Here is an 18,774-nt window from a genome sequence, read left to right on the forward strand (position 1 = left end):
TGTGCTAATTTTACATCTTGTTACTCAGTGCTTCAAAAATTTCACTTTTTTTCAAATTCATGAAAATTGGGAATAAACTGTAGGTACAGTTTTCAGACTCTTCTAAACTTTCTTCATACATTTTTCTATTACATCTTCCTATGCCTTTCAAAATTCTTTACATAAAGTTGAATTTGTATAATGTAAATTTATATAAAGCAAGAACTGTCTTTTGGAATAGCTCAAAAATCACTAGAAACAGCCTTTCAGTGTCCCTCTCTTCCTCCTCTTTCCCTCTCTCTCTCTTTCTCCCTTTTTCCCTTTACCCTTCCCCCTCCCGCTCCCTTTCCCTAGCTTTTTATCTCTCTCAATTAAAAAAAATATATATTTAAAATTTATTCATTATTTTTCCCCAGTTACATTCAAAACATTTTTTACATTTGTTTTAAGATTTTTGAGTTCTGGGTTCTCTCCTTTATCGCCATCCACAATTAAGAAACTGCGTGTGAAGTTGTATTAAACATTTCCACAAAAGTCAAGTTGTGAAAGAAAACCTAGATCTCCCATTCTAATGAAAATAAAAACCCTCAAGAAAAATTAAGTTAAAAAGAAAGAGACACAGAGAGAAATAGAGAATGATTCAATCTATATTCAGATCAAATGAGTTCCTTCTTTGGATATGGATAGGATTTTTCATCATAAGTCCTTCAGAGTAGTTGTGGATGATTGTACTACTGAGATTAACAAAGTCATTTACAGCTGATTATCCCAGAACATTGCTATTATTTTGTATACAGTATATTTTACTTTGTTCATGGAGAACTTTCCAGGATTTCTTGATTTTTTTTCCCTGAGAACATCCTGCTCATTATTTATCAGAAAACAATAAGATTCTATCACAAATACATACCACAGTTTGTTGAGCCGTTCCCCAACTGATGGGAGTCCTCTCCATTTCTAAATTTTTTTTTTGTACTGAGAAAAGAGCAGCTATGAATATTTTTTTTTGTACATATAGGTAATTTCCTCTTTTTTCTGTTGTTGTTTTTTTTTTAATCTCTTTTGGTATTCACATTTAATTGTGACAGATTGAAAAATATGCATGAATTTGCAGCCCTTTGGGCACAGATCAAACCTTTTGATCATTTATCAATTGGGGCATGGCTCTTTATTTTTTATAAATTTAACTCATGTTTGAAAAATATTTCTCTCAGTTTTTTAGATATAAATAGCCCTACTATGGGACAAAGGCTGGTGTACTACTCCAGGATATTTACTATGTCTGAACTTAACTTCTAGGTTCTTTCTTATTATAGAAATATAGGGGTTCCTCTACCCCTATTCCACATGCATACTTACACTAAGATCCAAATATTTGTCTTGTTCTATAAAATCAGGAAACACAAAGGATCAGTACTTAATTCACAGAATTGTGAGGAACAAATGAGATATTTGCAAAATGTTTAGCACAGTGGTAATTATTTAATAAATTCATGTTCTTTTCTCATTTCAACAAATTATAAACCTGTCTACTCTCACCATCCAACATTTTTTATCATTTAGTCATTCTTTCTCCTGCCAAGGGTGTGTGTAAATGTGTGTGTATGTGTGTGTATTTCTGTGTGTTTCAGCCCTCATTTCTTCTTTTTATCCCTCATGAAATGAACTTTCACGTACCTGGACATTAATCATAGATTCCTTCAGAAACACTTACATGAATAATTGATTAAAAATTCAGATTATACCTCACATTATCATTTTTTCCTACTTAGAAAAGTTAAATATCATGTCCATAAGGATGCAAACCATACCACAAGATCTAAGTCTGGTCTTTAAAAATAAAAAAGTCTGTGTCATCTCTAGACTGGAGAGGGGTGTGATTAGCCTAAAGAAAAGAAAGGATCTTAGCTAATACAATGTTACAATGTTAAATCTCTCTCAGAAACAGTTTCTTTCTTTAAACAAAAAAAAGTCAGGACTCAACTGATGTGACTTGACAAGCATAAACTTCTCTTATTAATCTTCTTATTAAATATTAAAAAGGGGTCAAATAAGGACTCTGACAAGAAATAGCCCCGTGTCTCTGACCCAGAGATGGAGAGCTTACCATAACTGCAGTCTGCCAGTGGCTTCAGGCTCACATTCATACTGTACCAAAGAATAGCAAGTATTTCCTTTCAATTTATAACCTGGATAACTCACCTTGTAGACATCATATGTTTTAATGATGTTGTCAAATAAACTGTACAGGTCATTGAGAAGACCCACGACTTGCAGGGGAGTGCTGAGAGAACACAGCTTTGTAAATCCAACGATGTCAGAGAAAAAGATGGTCACAGAATCAAAGTGTTCTGGCTCCACAGATCTCCCCGCTATGAGCTGCTCCCCTATGAAGCTGAAATGGGAGTGGGGGTGGGGATGGCATGGAGGATGGGGAGATTTTGTCATAGAAATAATCTTTTCTTTATCTGCTTCACAATATGCCCACGCTGCTCTTTAACCTCTGTGATACTTTGTACACATACATCTCCACATCATCTCTTGCATAATGGATTTTTTGTCTAGCTAGTAATTATGGAGGAAGTCTGTCCATAAGTCATCCTCTTTCAGCATGGACGGTTGAAAATGGGACTTTTAACAAAAGACCATTAAGAGAAGCAAAGTATTTACAGAAAAAGCTTTCTCTGTAGACTTTCTCCAGCTTATTGCATCCCTTTTGAAAGCAAAGGCTCATTTTCCAGTAATGGAAGATAGTGTGACAATCTAGTAGCATACAGGAATAAAAATCAATGTTTTTGTTTTGATCAATCACACATAAATCTATATTCCCAGTTTCTTTTGTTAGGGCAAATAGGATAAGAGATTTTAAGTGAAAACACACAAAAGGAGACATCTTTGTCAACTGATAACATAGAAAGTTCATATTTGATAAATAAACAAAAGACAGAAGGTCTAGATTTAGAACTTCCAGTCCAGGGTACATGCTGCAGAGAGCCCAGAACAATGAATACACATTTCCGTGTATGGAGAAAGGATTGATGACTAAACTTATGAAGCTAGACTACCATCTAGTGGCAGAAGTCATGCTGTGGGGTTTACCAGTATAGAAGAAATAAATCTACATTACAGGACATGTAACTCATAAAATCATGGAATAAGTAGTGGAGAGGACCTAAGATGATAATAATAATAATGTACATTTATATGGGACTTTAAGGTTAGAATTATTTCCCTTAAAAAAATGGTAAAATACAAACACCCACGTTTTAGACCATGGATTCTTTTTCCATATTCCTCTTTTATTTATATCCTATACCTAATGTCCTTGGCTTCTCTATGTGGAGGGGTACTATTAACATTTTCTATTTCATTTTATTGCAAGTCTATTGCATTCCACTTAAATGAAAATGTTGCTAATTGGGAAGAGCAAAGGGCACAGTTCTGTACAAGCTGAGCTCATAAGTACCTGGGCAACATGGTAGACAGAAGCTTGTCGATCTTTTTCTTCTCAGACAGAAGCTGTGTGGTCCTCTCCTCCACCACCTCTTCCAGATGATTGGCATATTTTTCTAGCTTGTTCACCATGCTATCCAGGATGCTCATATGGCTTTGAAAAGATTAAAATGGTAAGACCTTTGCAAAGAAGTCAATGATCCCAGGGAAACCAAGATAGCAATAACACAATCCAAGAAATGAATTTTCCCTTTGGGGTTTTTCCAAATGTGGTAAGTACAATGCTACAGAATATCAGTAGGTATAGGATTCAGCTTCTGCAATCATTTGCAATCATGAAATTACTTTTCATCTCTATGATCCCTTCCATCTCTATCATCCTATTTGTCAAGCTTCTTTTTGTTGGCTCTCCCAGCCAAAGAATTTACTAAAGATACTTTAACTACTGTCAGAGGATTTGTTCTTCCACTTTGAAAGTAGGTTCATTTCTGCTCATTTTTATTTTTGTTTCCATAATACTTATCTATGTAAACTACCTATATCTGGGATTCCTATACTTTCAGATCTCAAATTTATAGAATGTTTCTCTTTTTTTAAAAAAGTAACAAAAATCTATTTTCTCCTTCTTCCCTTTTCACATTGTGAAAAGGAACCCTTGTAAGAAAATTCATGATCAAATGAAACAAATTCCCACATTGGCCATATTTATATATATATATATATATATATATATATATATATATATATATATATATATATATATATATATATATATATATAATTCTACACTGAGTCCATCACCTCTCGATTAAGAAGTGGGTGGTATGCTTCATCTTCACTACTCTGGAATTGTCATTGTTCATTGTACCAATCAGACTAGTCTTTATGATGTTTTTTGGACATTTTTTCTGACTTTATTTGCATTCCCTTGCACATTTCTGGGCATATAACAGGCACTGTATTACTGCTTATTGATTTAACTTGTTCTCCTAGTTCTACTCAGAGTTGTGAAGCTTAAAGGGACAAGAAAAACCATTTTATAAAAAGAGGAGACTAGGACAAACTTGTCTAAGATAACAGAAAAGTTAGTGGAAGAGTTAGAACTCAGGTCACCTAGTTTCCAGGTCAGTACTCTTTCCACTAGCTCCTTGCCTGTCTATGGCTATATCTAAATGAGTAAGATAAAGCATAAAGTTGGAGCAATTATCTTCCGGCTAAGGAATCTTAGAACTTGGATGTTCTAAATTAATTGTTGCTATTCTAAGATAATAGGATATCCATGAATCCTTTTATCTAAATTGCTACTGATATTTAGTTTTTAGGATAACTCTGTAAAATACCAAACAAAAAGTTAGAATTGGACTTACCCTTCTGGGTTGGCTTCTCTTAAGATTCTCTTGACATAGGAGAATGTTGGTCTTTTCTCTGGAGACTCATCCCAACAATTCCTCAACATGGCTACAACTTTGTCACTACACTTTTCTTTTGACAACTTTGGTCTCAGGGGAACAGCAGCAGTTGGGTCTTTGATTCTATTGATGATTTCTGCAATTCAGTTGGGTGTGGATAATTATAAATCTTGGGAGTTTTACTGCCTTATTTTAAATGATTTGTTATTTGAATGACATTAATTATCAGATTTGTTACAAATTGAAGGCTGAGTATCTCAAACATTTCATCCCTGCCTTTATCATCAGGAAGGAATAGGAATTCATCTGTCCTGCCTTGCCTCCACATGAATACTCCTGCCTCTATGTAATCTATACATCTAATTTATTCATTACTCTAGTCTTACTTCCATCCTTAAAAGTCCTAGGGATGATATAAATTAGTTGGATCTTTTGCCAAGGTTTCAACAAATTTATCATGCTATCAATGTTTTCTTGTAACTGTTTTATGATATGATGGCAAATTTATGATGTAACATTTTCTTCTACATAGCTATCATATTCCTTCCCTTTAAAGGGAAATCAAATGTTGGCTGAGTGAAGAAGTGTCTAGACTTTTATTTTCTTTAATGTGGCAATTGATTTATATGTTAAACTTTCTTAGGAAATGAAGACATGTCAAAGCTTGTTCTATAACCTATTCCCCATTTGGAGAGATCGCTTATATATATCGAGTATGTTCAATTGTGTGCCATATCTTCTTTTAAGTTGGTTTCTTTCTACTAATTAGTATTGATTTAGATCTTAAATCAAGGATCTGATTGTACAAAGTTAACAAGCACTTATTAAGCATCGATTACATTACAAGATACAAATAAAAACAAAAATATTATTTGTTCAAAGAGCTCATATTCTAAGGAGAAACAGCATACAAATCACTATGTATGTTTAAGACACAGAAATGGTACATTGAAGGTATTGTTAGAGGGAGAGCAGGACAATAGAGAAAGATGGGGAAAGGATTCTTAGAAGTAGTGGGATTTTAGCTGAGATTTAAAGGAATCCAGGGAAACCAGAAGGCAGAGACAGGAAGGAAAACATTCAGAAATGGGATACAGCTAGTAAAAAGGCACAGAGAAGAAACAGAGTGTCTTAAATGAAGAACAGTAAGGAGATGGATCAGAGTACATGAAGCAGAGGAAAATTTAATAAAACTGGAAAGATCAAAGAGAAGATTTTGTATTTCCTCCTAGAGGTAACTGGAAGCCAGAGTTTATTAACTAAGGAGATGACATAGTCAAACCTAAGTTTTAGGAAGACCACTTTGGCAGCTTGGAGGTCAATAAACTGAATTGGGAAAGCACTTGAAACAAGGAGACTAACCAGAAGGCTGCTGTGATATCCTAGGCATAAAGGAAGGAGGAGTTTCACCTATATGGCAGTTTCATTAGAGAAGGGAATGTCTAAGGCAGGATTTAAACTCGTGTCCTTGGCTATCTACTTTAGTTCCTGGGCTACCCTGATACTACAGTATTCCTTCCCTCCTTTAAGAAAGCTGCAACCTAGGTGAAGGCCTTCATTCTTTATCTGCAAAATAAAGATAATAATAGCCCTATATCCAAGGGTTATTGTGAGTACCCAATGAGAAAACATATGTAAAAGCACTTTGCAAACCTTAAAGTGTTATACAAATATTAGCTTTTTAATAGTGAGTTATTATCATAGTAACTAGGGGTGTGGTTTATGTTTATTGAAAACTAGACCATTAGACACATTTGCTTTGTGTAATAAACCTAATCTTTTCTACTGATCAATCTTTTTGTTAATACCAAATTGTAGTATAGTAGTATATTTGTATATTTTGTAGTATATTTTGAGATCTGATACTGTTAGACTCCTTTTATTCCCATTACTTTTCATTTTTCACTTAAGATTCTTGATTTTTTTTCTTCTATATGAATTTTATTATTTTTCCTCTAGTTTTGTAAAGTAATACTTTGATAGTTTAATTAGTGAGGCATTGAAAAAAGTAAATCAAATATTATTATTTTATTATATTGGCTAATCTGATTCATGGACAATTGATATTTTCTTTAATTATTTAGTTCTGCCTTTATTTTTATAAACAATTGTTTGTAGTTGTACTTATATCATTTTGTGAAAGAAATTAATATACTCTTTTTCCTTAAGATGAATCTCAGACACTATCTTCTACATGAAGCCTTTCCCGATTCCCTTAAATGATAGTGTCATCCCTCCCAAACTCCTAAGCTACCACAATGTGTCTATTTATTAACTTTATATTTATGTTATATGTGTGTATCTATTATTTCCTCCCTCATAAAGGTGTGCTTCATGCCAGTAGGGATTGTTTGATTCTTTGCCTTTTATCCCTAGCACTTAGTAGAGTCTCTGTTACTTAGTATATACTACTGCTATGTAGCAGTACCTGGCATTTTATACTTACTTGCTAATTGATTAAAGAAAAGGAGAGAACAAGAGGATATTAAATTCAATAAAAATTTTAAGTTTTTATTTTATGCAAAATATTGTGTTGGAGGCTTACAGTAGCATAGGAGTAATAAGAGAAAACATTTATTCCCTACTTCCAGCTCTGTTGATTGCATTAAACTGTTATATTTTGGGAGGTAATGGTTGTGTCAATTCGATTCACTTCTTCCTCTCTACTTATTGTGAACAGCATGTTCCTTCACTTTTGATTTCCTGGTTAAGTATTTTAAGAGACAGAGCAGTGAAACAAGAGCCCAGATGTCCAGAGATGAGAGAAAGAAAAACCAAAAATCAGGCAAACTTTACCGTCAGCCTCCTTGTTCAGATCTTCAAAGGGCCCACATTGATTGTTATAAATAAGTTCCCTCATTAAGATAGCAAAACTATAAACATCTCCTTTCTGGGTTCCATGAGCTGAAGGCTCTTCCAATCGTAACAGCTCTGGGGCCGTCCAGTAGAGTTCTGTAAGTCAAAAAGGAAATCATTATGGAATGACTGACCTATACTAACTCAGGAGATTCTACAGCCAACTTTTCTTGAGGAAAAATATGATAGGAAAAAAAGCAGTCTAGCAAGAAAGAAAAATAACTCCATGCTACAATGTTGATAAGTTATTTTCAGAACTGAATGAGAGAAAAAACAACAAAAAAAAAAACCTGGACTATAGTCCTGGAGCACTATCATTATTAATCAATTAAAAAACAAGCATTTTAATTCCTAGTAAAATTCTTGACTGACTAATGAAACATCTAGAATTCACATCTAGAAAACAAAATGGTGATCACAGAACTTCAGCCCAGGGAATCTTCCATTAAAAAAAAACATAAAACATTTGCACTTATAGAAGGCCATTTTCTTATCCTGATGAGATCAGCCATATGGCAGCCAACTTAAGTCAAACAAATGGGGAGGGCACACATTTATACCTACACAAGGATGCATACATGTGTGTCTTATAAAAGGCAGATATGGGAAAAAAGAACAACATCCTACTACCACTCTGAATCCATAGGCGCCCACATTCTGTGAATTACCTGAGTAGTCAGTATTTTTTTCACTCTTTGATCTAGATTTTCTTCCATGTTTCAGTTCCCAAAGGCCAAATCCAGATAGTTTCACCTGCATTCGACTATCAACTAAGCAGTTGGAAGGTTTCAAGTTGCCATGGGAGTTCAATGGGCTTTTGTGGAGAAACAACATTCCCTGGGGTGTAGAAATAAAACATAATGAGATGTACCCAAACAAGAAAATGACAGAGGAAATACAATATCTCCATTAAGAATCTTTGTTAATCATCAACACAATTCTTTCATTAAAAGGGAGCGACACTTGCTCTTATGGTTCTAAAGACCACTAATCCTTACCATCTACTCTGCTGTCATGCCCTCCAGAATCTTGAAAACTGCTATCTACCATGCCATGGAACGCTAAAGTTCTTTGGGGTTTGTCATTCTCCATGTAGCTGAACTTTTATGCATCTATTGTCTCCCACAAATAGAATGTGAACTCGTTGAGAACAGAAACTCTCAAGAGTTTCTATTTGTAAAGTATTTGTGTTTTATTAGTGAGTATACCACAAAAAACCAATTTCATGAAAAGGGAGAATATTAACCACTAAGGGGAGCAGAAAAAAACCTCAGGCTTATGTAAGAAGTTACCCTTCAGCTAAGCATTTCAAGATACAGAGATGAGTGGGGACAGTATTAGAAACATAGAGGACAGCCTATGAGAAATAGAAAGAGAATATGGAATGTTACAAACAGGGTATGATGAGTGGTTCAGTTGACTAAACTCCAGAATGCATGAGATAATGGTCTAAGAGGAATTTCAGAGTTGAGATGATGTGAGATGAATAGCTATGGATAATAGAAAGAGCAAGGGTTTGAATATCCATAAGTAGCCAGCTGAAATGGAATAAAGGTGAACATCACAGAATTAGAAGATGGATAATTGATGAACCGGGAGACAAGGATTTTGAAGGGACACCCACATATTTGGCAAAGGTAAAGGTCAAAAGCGACTAGAAGCCAAGTTCTGATTTCCTTGAAAAAATAGAATGACCTGGGAGTTTCTAAATAACTTAATGAAATGGTAATCTTTTTTTTTTTCCTTCCAATAGGATGTAAGCTTACTAAGGGTAGGGATTCTCCATCCCCCATGCCCAGTTTTGATCTTTCAATTCTCAGAAGAGTCAAGCAATAAATCAACAAGTATGTATTCAGCACCCCTACCCCCAAGCAGTATGTTAGGGACTAGAAATACAAAAGCAAAACCAAAATTTCAAGGAGTTTCTAATCTAGCTGGGAGGGACAACATGTGCATACTTATAGGTAAAATAATTTAGGGGCTCAAAAGAAAGAACTAGATGGTGGGAGCTTTAAGAAAATCACTATAACAATAGTTAGTTGTTCTGAGTTGAATTTATATTTATACAAGGAAAATATGTTCATGTTACTAATATTAACATTATATCTTCTATATGCTTATAGAATTGTCCAATATTGGGTGTAGTGATTTTGATGCATTTTTGGGATTAAGTAGAATGTGAGCTTGAGCTTTAACATTTTCTTAATTGGTGGCTGCTTTTAGGCCTACAATGTTTTTGTGTATAAGTAATATGGAAGATAGGTTAAAGTGAGGAGAGCTAACAAGAAGCTCAATTAGCAGTCTGTTGCAGTGGTCATAATAAGATGTGATGGAGTCCTGAAATAGGGTGACCTCTGTCCTTAAGTATTGTATTGTATTTGAAAGAGCTTGCAATGTGATTATTGAACCCCCGACAGTGTTATTTAAAAGATTATGGAGAACAGAAGTACAACAGGACTGGAAAAAGGCAAATGTCGCTCTAATTTTGGAAAGGAGAAGATAATTGAATATACAAACCATGCAAACCAGTAAATTTAACTTCAATTTCTGGAAAATTCTAACACATATTAAAGAAATTGTTCCTGAGCAACTAGAGAAAAAAAAGAACAGTAATAACAAAGAGCAAGCCTGGTTTCATCAGAAACACAGGTCATAACAGACTAATCTAATTTCCCTTATTAAGAGTAACCCTGAAGAAAGCTAAAAATACAGTCTACCTAGACTTTAGTGAAGCATTTGATAAATCCTCTTAGACTTGTGGAAAAGACAGAGATGTATACAACATAATTATTAGATGGTTTTGAAACTATAAATTGGCTGTATTCAAAGAGTAAGAAATGTGGTAAAGTGGAAAGAATACTAAGTCAAGAGCCTATTTAAGTACCATCTCTACCACTTATCATATATGATGTCGGGAAAAGTACTGAAGCTTTCTGTGCCTCAGTTTCCTTATCTGTAAAAGAAGGAGTTGAACAGGATGATCTGTAATGTGTCTTCAAACTCTGTATCAGTAATCTTCTAAGTAATTATTGACAACTTCAAAAAAAAAGCCTCCATTTGAATGTTCCACTCATCTCCATGTTGGTCTTAACATTTCTTACTAGGGACATGAATCAGAGGAAAGGGGACACGTTTCTGTTATTCATTCTTTTCGGTCCTGTCCAAGTCTTCATGGCCCTCTTTGGTCTTCTGTTACTACTATTGTTGTCATTTGCCAAATATACTGGATTTGACACTTCCTTTTCTAGATCATTTTATACATGAGGAAATTGAGATAAACAGAGTTAAATGACTAGCTAGTCATATGATTAGTAAGTATCTAAGGCTGAATTTGGACTCAGGTCTTCCTGTTATTACCTTGCTGCCTTAAAGAGGAAATACTCATCAAATTTACTAATAAAACAAAGCTAATAGGAAAAAGAGCCTCTAAGCAACACAGTCAGGATTACAAAAAGATCAAAATAGACTAAAACAGTAGATTGTGGCAAAAGCTCAGAACTTGGAGTTAAAAAAAGACCTGAGCTCAGTCATTTCTCTGACACTAGTTGTATAATCTTGGGCAAGTCAATTAATTTTTTTGTGCCTCAACTTATCTGCAACCTGGGGATAATAGCACCTATCTTGCAAGATTGTTATGAGACTCAAATGAACTGATATATATATAGTGTTTTGAAAACTATAAAGTGCTATATGAATGCTTGTTAATTTTATCATCATTATCTTTAATTGAAAAAATCTTATCCTTGGTGTTCTGAGATGAGTCCCCTAGTAATTGGTTCAATATTGGAACAAAATTCGTAAGTCATTGAACAAAAAAACTTAGCACAGCAGGAAAAGGCTCTTCAACAAGGCAATGCATTGAACACCTCAAATTGATTCAGTTGAACAAAGGTCCTTTATCTAAGTTGCCCATCTTTTTGTTCAATCAAGCATCAGAGCACACATGGAGCTTCTTAATATATATACTTATTCAAGTATTATCAGATGGTTTTGAAACTATGAATTGGCTCAAAGAGTAAGAAATGTGATAAAGTGGAAAGAATGTTCAGTCAAAGAGGTTGTTTAAGTGCCCTCTCTATCACTTACCATTTATGATGCTGGTTTACATGATTAATAATCTTATTACCTGAATAAGTGATATCAATAGCCTGAGCCTGTAGTCCTCTGAGTCAACCAAGTCTCAATGCCTTTTATGGAAAAAACTGGCCTGAATTTCATAGGGGCAGAAGTTAGGATAATGCTCCTACCATATATATAGATATCTATCTATATCTAGATATAGATAGATATCTATATATAGGTTCAGGAAATTTGTTTTAGGAGGGTAAGAGATGAGAAAGGGATGGCTGGACAACAGTTTAGCTGGAAGCTAAAAATTCGATATGAATCAATAAAAGTGAAAAAAAGATACTGTAATCTTGCATTTCATTAAGAGATGTGCAGTTTAGAGATGTAAGAAATTGATTATCTGAAATGTTATGTTTGGTTCTGATATGTCAGACATCATCCAATGGTAGCAACCAGGAAATCGAAAGACCCCACATTCATATTTATGAGAACTTATTAAAGGAACCCAGTATATGCATGTAGCTGGAAAAGGCCAAAAGGAAGGGAAATGCTAGCTAGCTTATCTTCCAATATTGTCCTTAAAAAGGGATAGCCTAGAAGAGAAATTAGATTACACTTTTTCTGTCTGGCCCCAGAGGGCAGTATTGTATAGTGGAAAGAACGCTGGATTTGGCTCCAGATCTGGATTTGAATCCCAGCTGTGTCATGGTCAAATTAGTCTCCCAAGTATTCAGTTTCTTTTTATGTCAAATGAGGAGGTTGGATAAGAAACTTCTATAATCTATCTGTCTTTAAATCTAGGAACCTATGGCAGAACTACTAAGTAAATGGAATTTGGAAAGAAGTAAATTTAGGTTTAAGGTCAAAAAGGAAAAAAAAAAATTATTATAATTATACCAAAAAAAAAAAAAATGGAGTGGGCTACCTCAAAGAATAGGCTCATCCTCACTAATGGTCTTCAAAGCCTGAAGGATCTCTGGTCAAATGTATTTTAGTTGAGATTCTTTGGAGGATATGGCTTAAACTAGACAACTGGATCACTCAATCGATTACAAGCAGTTATTAAGCACCTACTATGTGCTGGACACTATGCTATGTTCCTCAAAGAAAGTCCCTTCCAATTCTAAAATTCTGTGATTTTTTTTTTTTTTTTTTTTTTTTTTTTTTTTGGTATTCTGAATGGGAGGAACTCCTGAACAAAGCAATGAATATGAAAATGAAAAAAACTCTTCTTAGAAGATAATGACATCAACTTGCTAAATGGGAAAAGCAACATTTATTTGGCAGGTTGAAGGCTTTTATTTTCCTTCTTCAGTTTTCAGAAAGCAAGCAAAGGCTAAAGGAACATATTGGTTTTTCTGAATGAAGACTAAAAATGAGCAAGAAGGACAAGGAAAAAATGAGCAAGAAATCTGAGGAACATGGTTCTTGATCAAAACATTTGGATGTGCCCAAATATTCACACCATAACAAGCTTGCCTATTTCCCTCTCAAGTTGTGAGCTTTGTTCAGTTCTTCCTTCCTGTCCTTGCTCAAAAGACAAAAAGAAGCTCTGATTTATTTAATCAGGTGCTTACATAGCATGGATTCCAAAATGCTGTCAAAACCCACTGATATTCTGATGTTTTTTTCCAAAATGACCTGTGAGAACAAATTGTCTCTGTGACCTGTCTACTTTCACCATGGATAACTGCTTCTATTCTTCTTTTTCATTTATTTGGTGCTGTTAATAACTCAGTTGGTACCAAGCCAGATGTAAGACTTAGAGGCATTCAGTGTCAAAAGGGGACATTAAAGATTGTCTCATCCAACTACTCCATTTGAAAAATGAACAAAAATGCCCAGAGATGGAAGTGAATTGTCCATGAACAATGCATTGGCCAAGTCATTTCTGGAACCCAAGTCCTTCAACCCCAGCCTTACACTGACACCAAGCTCTTTTTTACTCTTTCAAGAAGATGACATATATAAGATAATATACCCTGAGTGAGTGTCTTTCAAGGAGCAATCCTCTATATATCTTGTTGGGAGTAATAAGAGCAAAGGTCATATATTTATGGAACATTCAATGATTATTTCATCTATTATGTCCTTGCAAAGAACTGTGACATTGCAGATATTTAATATGAGCTGTACTTCTATGCTCAAGTGCACCCCTTGTGGAGTTCAGAGCCCTGGGAAAACTTTGTATATCAGATATCTCCTCTGACAATTATTTTAGGAGAAATTAAAAACAAATGATATTTAGGACAGGAGAAAAGATATCAGAATAAAAGAGAATGCAGAGTGTGTAGAATGGAGGAGAAAATGAATTTTAGGTCTTTTTTTTAGTACCAGCTGGGGAAGTCATCTCTTTCTCCTTCATGAACTACCGCCCTCAAGCACTGTTTTTAGTGAGCATCAGATGGATGGAAAGATGGAAAAGAAAACAGGAGACTTGCATTCAAATCTTTGCTCTACTACCAGAATTGTGACTTTAGGCAAGTCATTGCTTCAACAAACATTAATTAGATATTGAGGGTATAAAGAAAAGATGAGAGCCCTGCCCATAAGGAGCTCACATTATACTGGAGGGATATACTGAGAAAAGTAATAAATAGTACAATACAAAATAATTTTGAGAGGGGAACAGGCAGTAGTAATTGGAAGGCTCAGGAAGGCTTTGTGGAAGAAATGGCACCAGAGCTGAGATTTGAAGGAGGAAAAGGACCCTAAGAGATGACAGGAGGTAGCAGTAAATGGGGGCAGTTTGGGAAATAGGAAAGAAACCAATTTGTAAATTTGTAAAGTCCATGCAAGAGCATAATATGAAATAAGGAGGGAAAGGTCAGAGGGAGAGAGTAAGACTCCCCCTTGAATGTTGGGCTAAGAGGTTTATATTTTATCTGAGAAGAAAGGTTATCCAGGGCAGCTACTTGGCTTCTCTTGCTCTCAGTTTCCTCACCTATAAAGTAAGGAGTTCAACTAATTTTTCTTTAAGCTCTCTTTCTTATCAATTAACTATTAATGAGACAATTAAAGGAATATAAAAGAAACTGGAAATATCATCACAGTCCTTGAAGAGAAGAGGGAAGGGAATAAGCATTGTTATTGCACCTACTATGTACCAGGCTCTTTGTAAGCATCTAAAAATTATTACTAAAGTTGATTCTCACAATAGCCCTAGGAGGTAGATACCGTGTTTCCCCGATAATAAGACACTGTCTTATTATTTTTTTGGGACTAAAAAACACCAGAGGGCTTATTTTCAGGGGAGGGCTTATTTTATCCTCCATCATGCCCCTTTTATCCTCCATCATGCCCATTTTAGCCTCCATCATGCCCCTTTTATCCTCCATCATGCCCATTTTAGCCTCCATCATGCCCCTTTTAGCCTCCATCATGCCCCCTGAGTGCTTATTTTATTCTCCATCGCTTACTGAACTTACCGAGTTTTTAGATGGTCCTGTCTCAGCTCTACTCCGCGGCGCTGCTCTCAGTAGCGCCAGCAAGCAAATCACCAGGGAAGAAGAGGATGACGCGCTCACTGCTGCAGCTCTGATTGGATGCAGCTCGGAGCGCAACGTGCGTTTCACCCGGGAGGGGAGGGCGGCGCTGCTTACTGAAGGTACCGCTACGCAGCATATAGCGCAGGGGATCACCATGATGACCGTTTTCATAGTAAGTTCGATAGGGCTTATTTTCGGGGGAGGGCTTATTTTAGCGGAATATTAAAGAGTATGTGGGTGTCTTATTTTCAGGATAGGTCTTATTATCGGGGAAACACGGTAGTAGTATTATTTCCATTTTACAGTTGAGGAAACTGGGGCAAAAAGAAGTTAAAAGGTTTCTCCAAGGTCACATAGCCACTAAATGTCTGAGACTATATTTGTTCTTCCTAACTCCAGGCCCAGTGCTCTAGCCACTGTGCAACTGCCTTTAAAGGGGGCTCCATTGGGGAGAGTCCATTCCCCTGAAGAACACCAGATCAGTATTTTGTCTAGCTCTCAGATTCCATGACTCTGGGTTGGAAGTAGCAGATGTAAGGGAAGAAACTATTAGCAAATATCTCCTATTTTGAACAGGGTAGTAGATTTTTTGAGAACATTTCAGCCAAGAGAACATTCCTATCTCTGGCTCTTTTTTTCCATCTCTAAAATGACAAAATTAAATTAGGTAATCACCAAAGTCACCTCTAACTCTCACAATCTATGACTTTATAAACAAAGAACCTGAGTGACTTTGGTGAAAATCATAATAGATAAAGTTCCCAAGATACTCAATTAGATTTGATATATCAGGAAAGGGGGCCAAGATATGTGAATGGTGTGATTTGAATTGGAGCCTACCAATCAAACAAAATGGCAATAATAAATTTCCCAGTGGGAATCTCTTCAACATTTTATTATGGATTTCAATGCAATTAGGCAAATGGGTGAGATTACAAAGAAAAGAGCCAACAGTGAAATGGGTCCTAGAACCATTCATTCTTGTGGTTGTCCTAAGTTATCTTCATTGTAATGAAATTTCATTTCGTACATTTAAATTCTACATTTCAAGCCAATACACATGTTTACAGTTAGTTTATTATGCAACATACTACTCATTCTGTCAGTGTTTAGCCAAGACTGAAGAAATATATAAAATGTGTTTATATGTGTGGAATGAATTAGGACATGATTATTCTTTACCTCCTTTGTTAAATAAAAAGATCTGCCTGATACTCACATTGACTATGTCATATGCAAAAGATAGCTTGAATATCCAATCCAATTCAATGTCAGAATTTCTTAGAACATCCTGAAAAACACAATTATTCAATAGCACATTCTACTGTGACTCAGTCTGGAAACAAAATGAAAATTCTTATATTCTAAGACATATCCATATATAATATACTTATATAGATGCATAGATACAGACATCTATATATGTATATAAAATTTGGGTCAGAAATAGCAGAATCTGGCTCTTTAGGGTAGTTTTATTTTTAATAAAATCATTGTAATATAAAGCGAAAAAGTACTGCATTTGGAGTTACAAGGAACAAAATTTTATTTTAATATCTATTAGTGGTGTGACTTGAGATTGACTAACTATATGAGTATGAAAGTCATTTTCCTTTTCTATAAAATGATAATAAGAATATATATACCCTACCAAATACACAGGGTCATTGTGAAGAAAGGACTTAATAAATAATAAAGTACCACATAAAGATGAACATTATTTTAATTCTAAATCTGGAAACAAATACTTCTGGGGGATGAAAAAGCTATAATATGACCATATATAATGAGCTTAAGTCATTTTGATTTTTAAGAACACTTTCCTATTCCTAGAATGTACAGAGGTTATAATATAGATCTTAATTAAGGAAATTAAGAATTAGGTATGACATCTTCCTTCCAAAGAGATGGAGAGAGAGAGAGGAAAAGAAAGGGAAGGTGTGAGAGAGAGAGAGAGAGAGAGAGAGAGAGAGAGAGAGAGAGAGAGAGAGAGAGAGAGAGAGAGAGACAAGAAGAAGAAGGAGGGAAGAGAAGGAGGGGAGAGACAGAGAAAGAGAAGGGGGGGGGAAGGAGAGACAGAGAGAGAGAGAGACAGAGAGAGACAGAGACAAAGACAGAGAGAGAATCCTAAAATGATCTGGCTACTCTGAGAAACTTCCTTGCTAGAAACTATTAATCCCCATTGAAGAATCATGATTATCTTACCTTCAAACTTCCTTTCCTGCAGTACTGAATGATAAGACAGATGTTGGGTGGCTCACTGCAAATACCAAAGAAAGGAACTATATTTTCATGCTTCAACTCACACATCTAAAAGCAAGGAAATGGTAATACCAGGTGAGGCTACAGTGTGTACAGAAAATAAAATGGTAATATAATTAATTAATTAGTTAATTAATTAAACAACTCATTTATTTTCCTTACAATAAGCATATGAGGTGGTAATAGAAATATTACTATTCCCATTTTATAGATGGGACAAGTAGGTAGCACAGTGGATAGAATACCATGCCTGAAGTCATGAAGACATCTTCCTCAGTTTCCTCCTCATCTGCAAAATGAGCTGAAGAAGGAAATAGCAAACCACTTCAATATCTCTGCTAAGAAAACCCCAGATGAGGTTACAGAGAGTCACATGTGACTGAAAACAACTGAACAACAAAAATAGATGAAGAAATGACCCTAAGAAAGATTGAGTGGCTTGCCTGTGATTACTCGGCAATTTCCAAAGCAAAATTAGCTATCAGGTCCCACGTCTCCAAGTCTGGTGCTTTTTCTAGTATTGCTTAGCATGAGAAAGTGAAAAACCTCTTCCCTCAAAGAGAAATAAGTACCCATTTGCTTGGTATTTAACCAATAATCATATAGCCTAAAGACAGGAGGATGGACTTTAAAGCCTCTGAAGGCTTTTCTAAGTTGTCCTTTGCCCCTCTCATCTCTTTCAGTGAATTTTGTTTTTATTTAACAGATATAATTATAATATATGTAAATTATAAGTGAAAAGAATCTATCATGTTTGACTTCCTATAATATTTCAGTTATTTTGTTTGACAATGCTTTTAATGATTAGCACCTATGTGTAAGGTCAGTGATTATCAAAGAACATTTGTAGTCTCAAAGAATAAAATTTTATTTTGATATCTATTAGTGATGTGACCTGAGATTGACCATATATATGAGTGTGAAAGTCATTTTTCTTTTCCTACCAAGCACATAGAGTCATTATAAAGTATTGGTATAGATTTCTTCTATACCCATTCTATACCAAATTATATGGAACTTAGACTTAAAATTATATGTGGGGGGGGGTCTTCCTTGAATTATATGGGACTTAACACTCATGAGTCTCCTAGTGTGTAATGTTTCCTTGCAGCAAAAATTTATACTGTCATGAACAAGAGAAGTTTGACAACCTTCTGTATAGATGCAAGATGATGAACAAGGGAAATCCTGATATGTGCAACAGACAAGATAAAGAGGGGACAACTAGAATTAGAAAGAAGGAGGAAAGGAAAAAGGAA

General features: G+C 35.1%; 1 protein-coding gene across 1 annotated transcript in view; it reads right to left on the reverse strand.

Moving 5' to 3' along the window:
• Positions 1 to 18,774, reverse strand: part of LOC141553744 (guanylate cyclase 2G-like) — a 43,778-nt gene that overhangs the window by 23,824 nt on the left and 1,180 nt on the right. The window contains exons 2-8 of the mRNA XM_074285234.1: positions 17,459 to 17,563; positions 16,473 to 16,544; positions 8,366 to 8,534; positions 7,638 to 7,793; positions 4,800 to 4,977; positions 3,446 to 3,586; positions 2,182 to 2,374 (exon numbers count right to left, since the gene is read on the reverse strand). Coding sequence (XP_074141335.1) covers positions 2,182 to 2,374; positions 3,446 to 3,586; positions 4,800 to 4,977; positions 7,638 to 7,793; positions 8,366 to 8,534; positions 16,473 to 16,544; positions 17,459 to 17,563 — 1,014 coding nt within the window. The remainder of the gene's footprint in view (positions 1 to 2,181; positions 2,375 to 3,445; positions 3,587 to 4,799; positions 4,978 to 7,637; positions 7,794 to 8,365; positions 8,535 to 16,472; positions 16,545 to 17,458; positions 17,564 to 18,774) is intronic.

Source organism: Sminthopsis crassicaudata, chromosome 2, assembly GCF_048593235.1.
Source record: "Sminthopsis crassicaudata isolate SCR6 chromosome 2, ASM4859323v1, whole genome shotgun sequence".
Taxonomy (NCBI): Eukaryota; Metazoa; Chordata; class Mammalia; order Dasyuromorphia; family Dasyuridae; genus Sminthopsis; species Sminthopsis crassicaudata.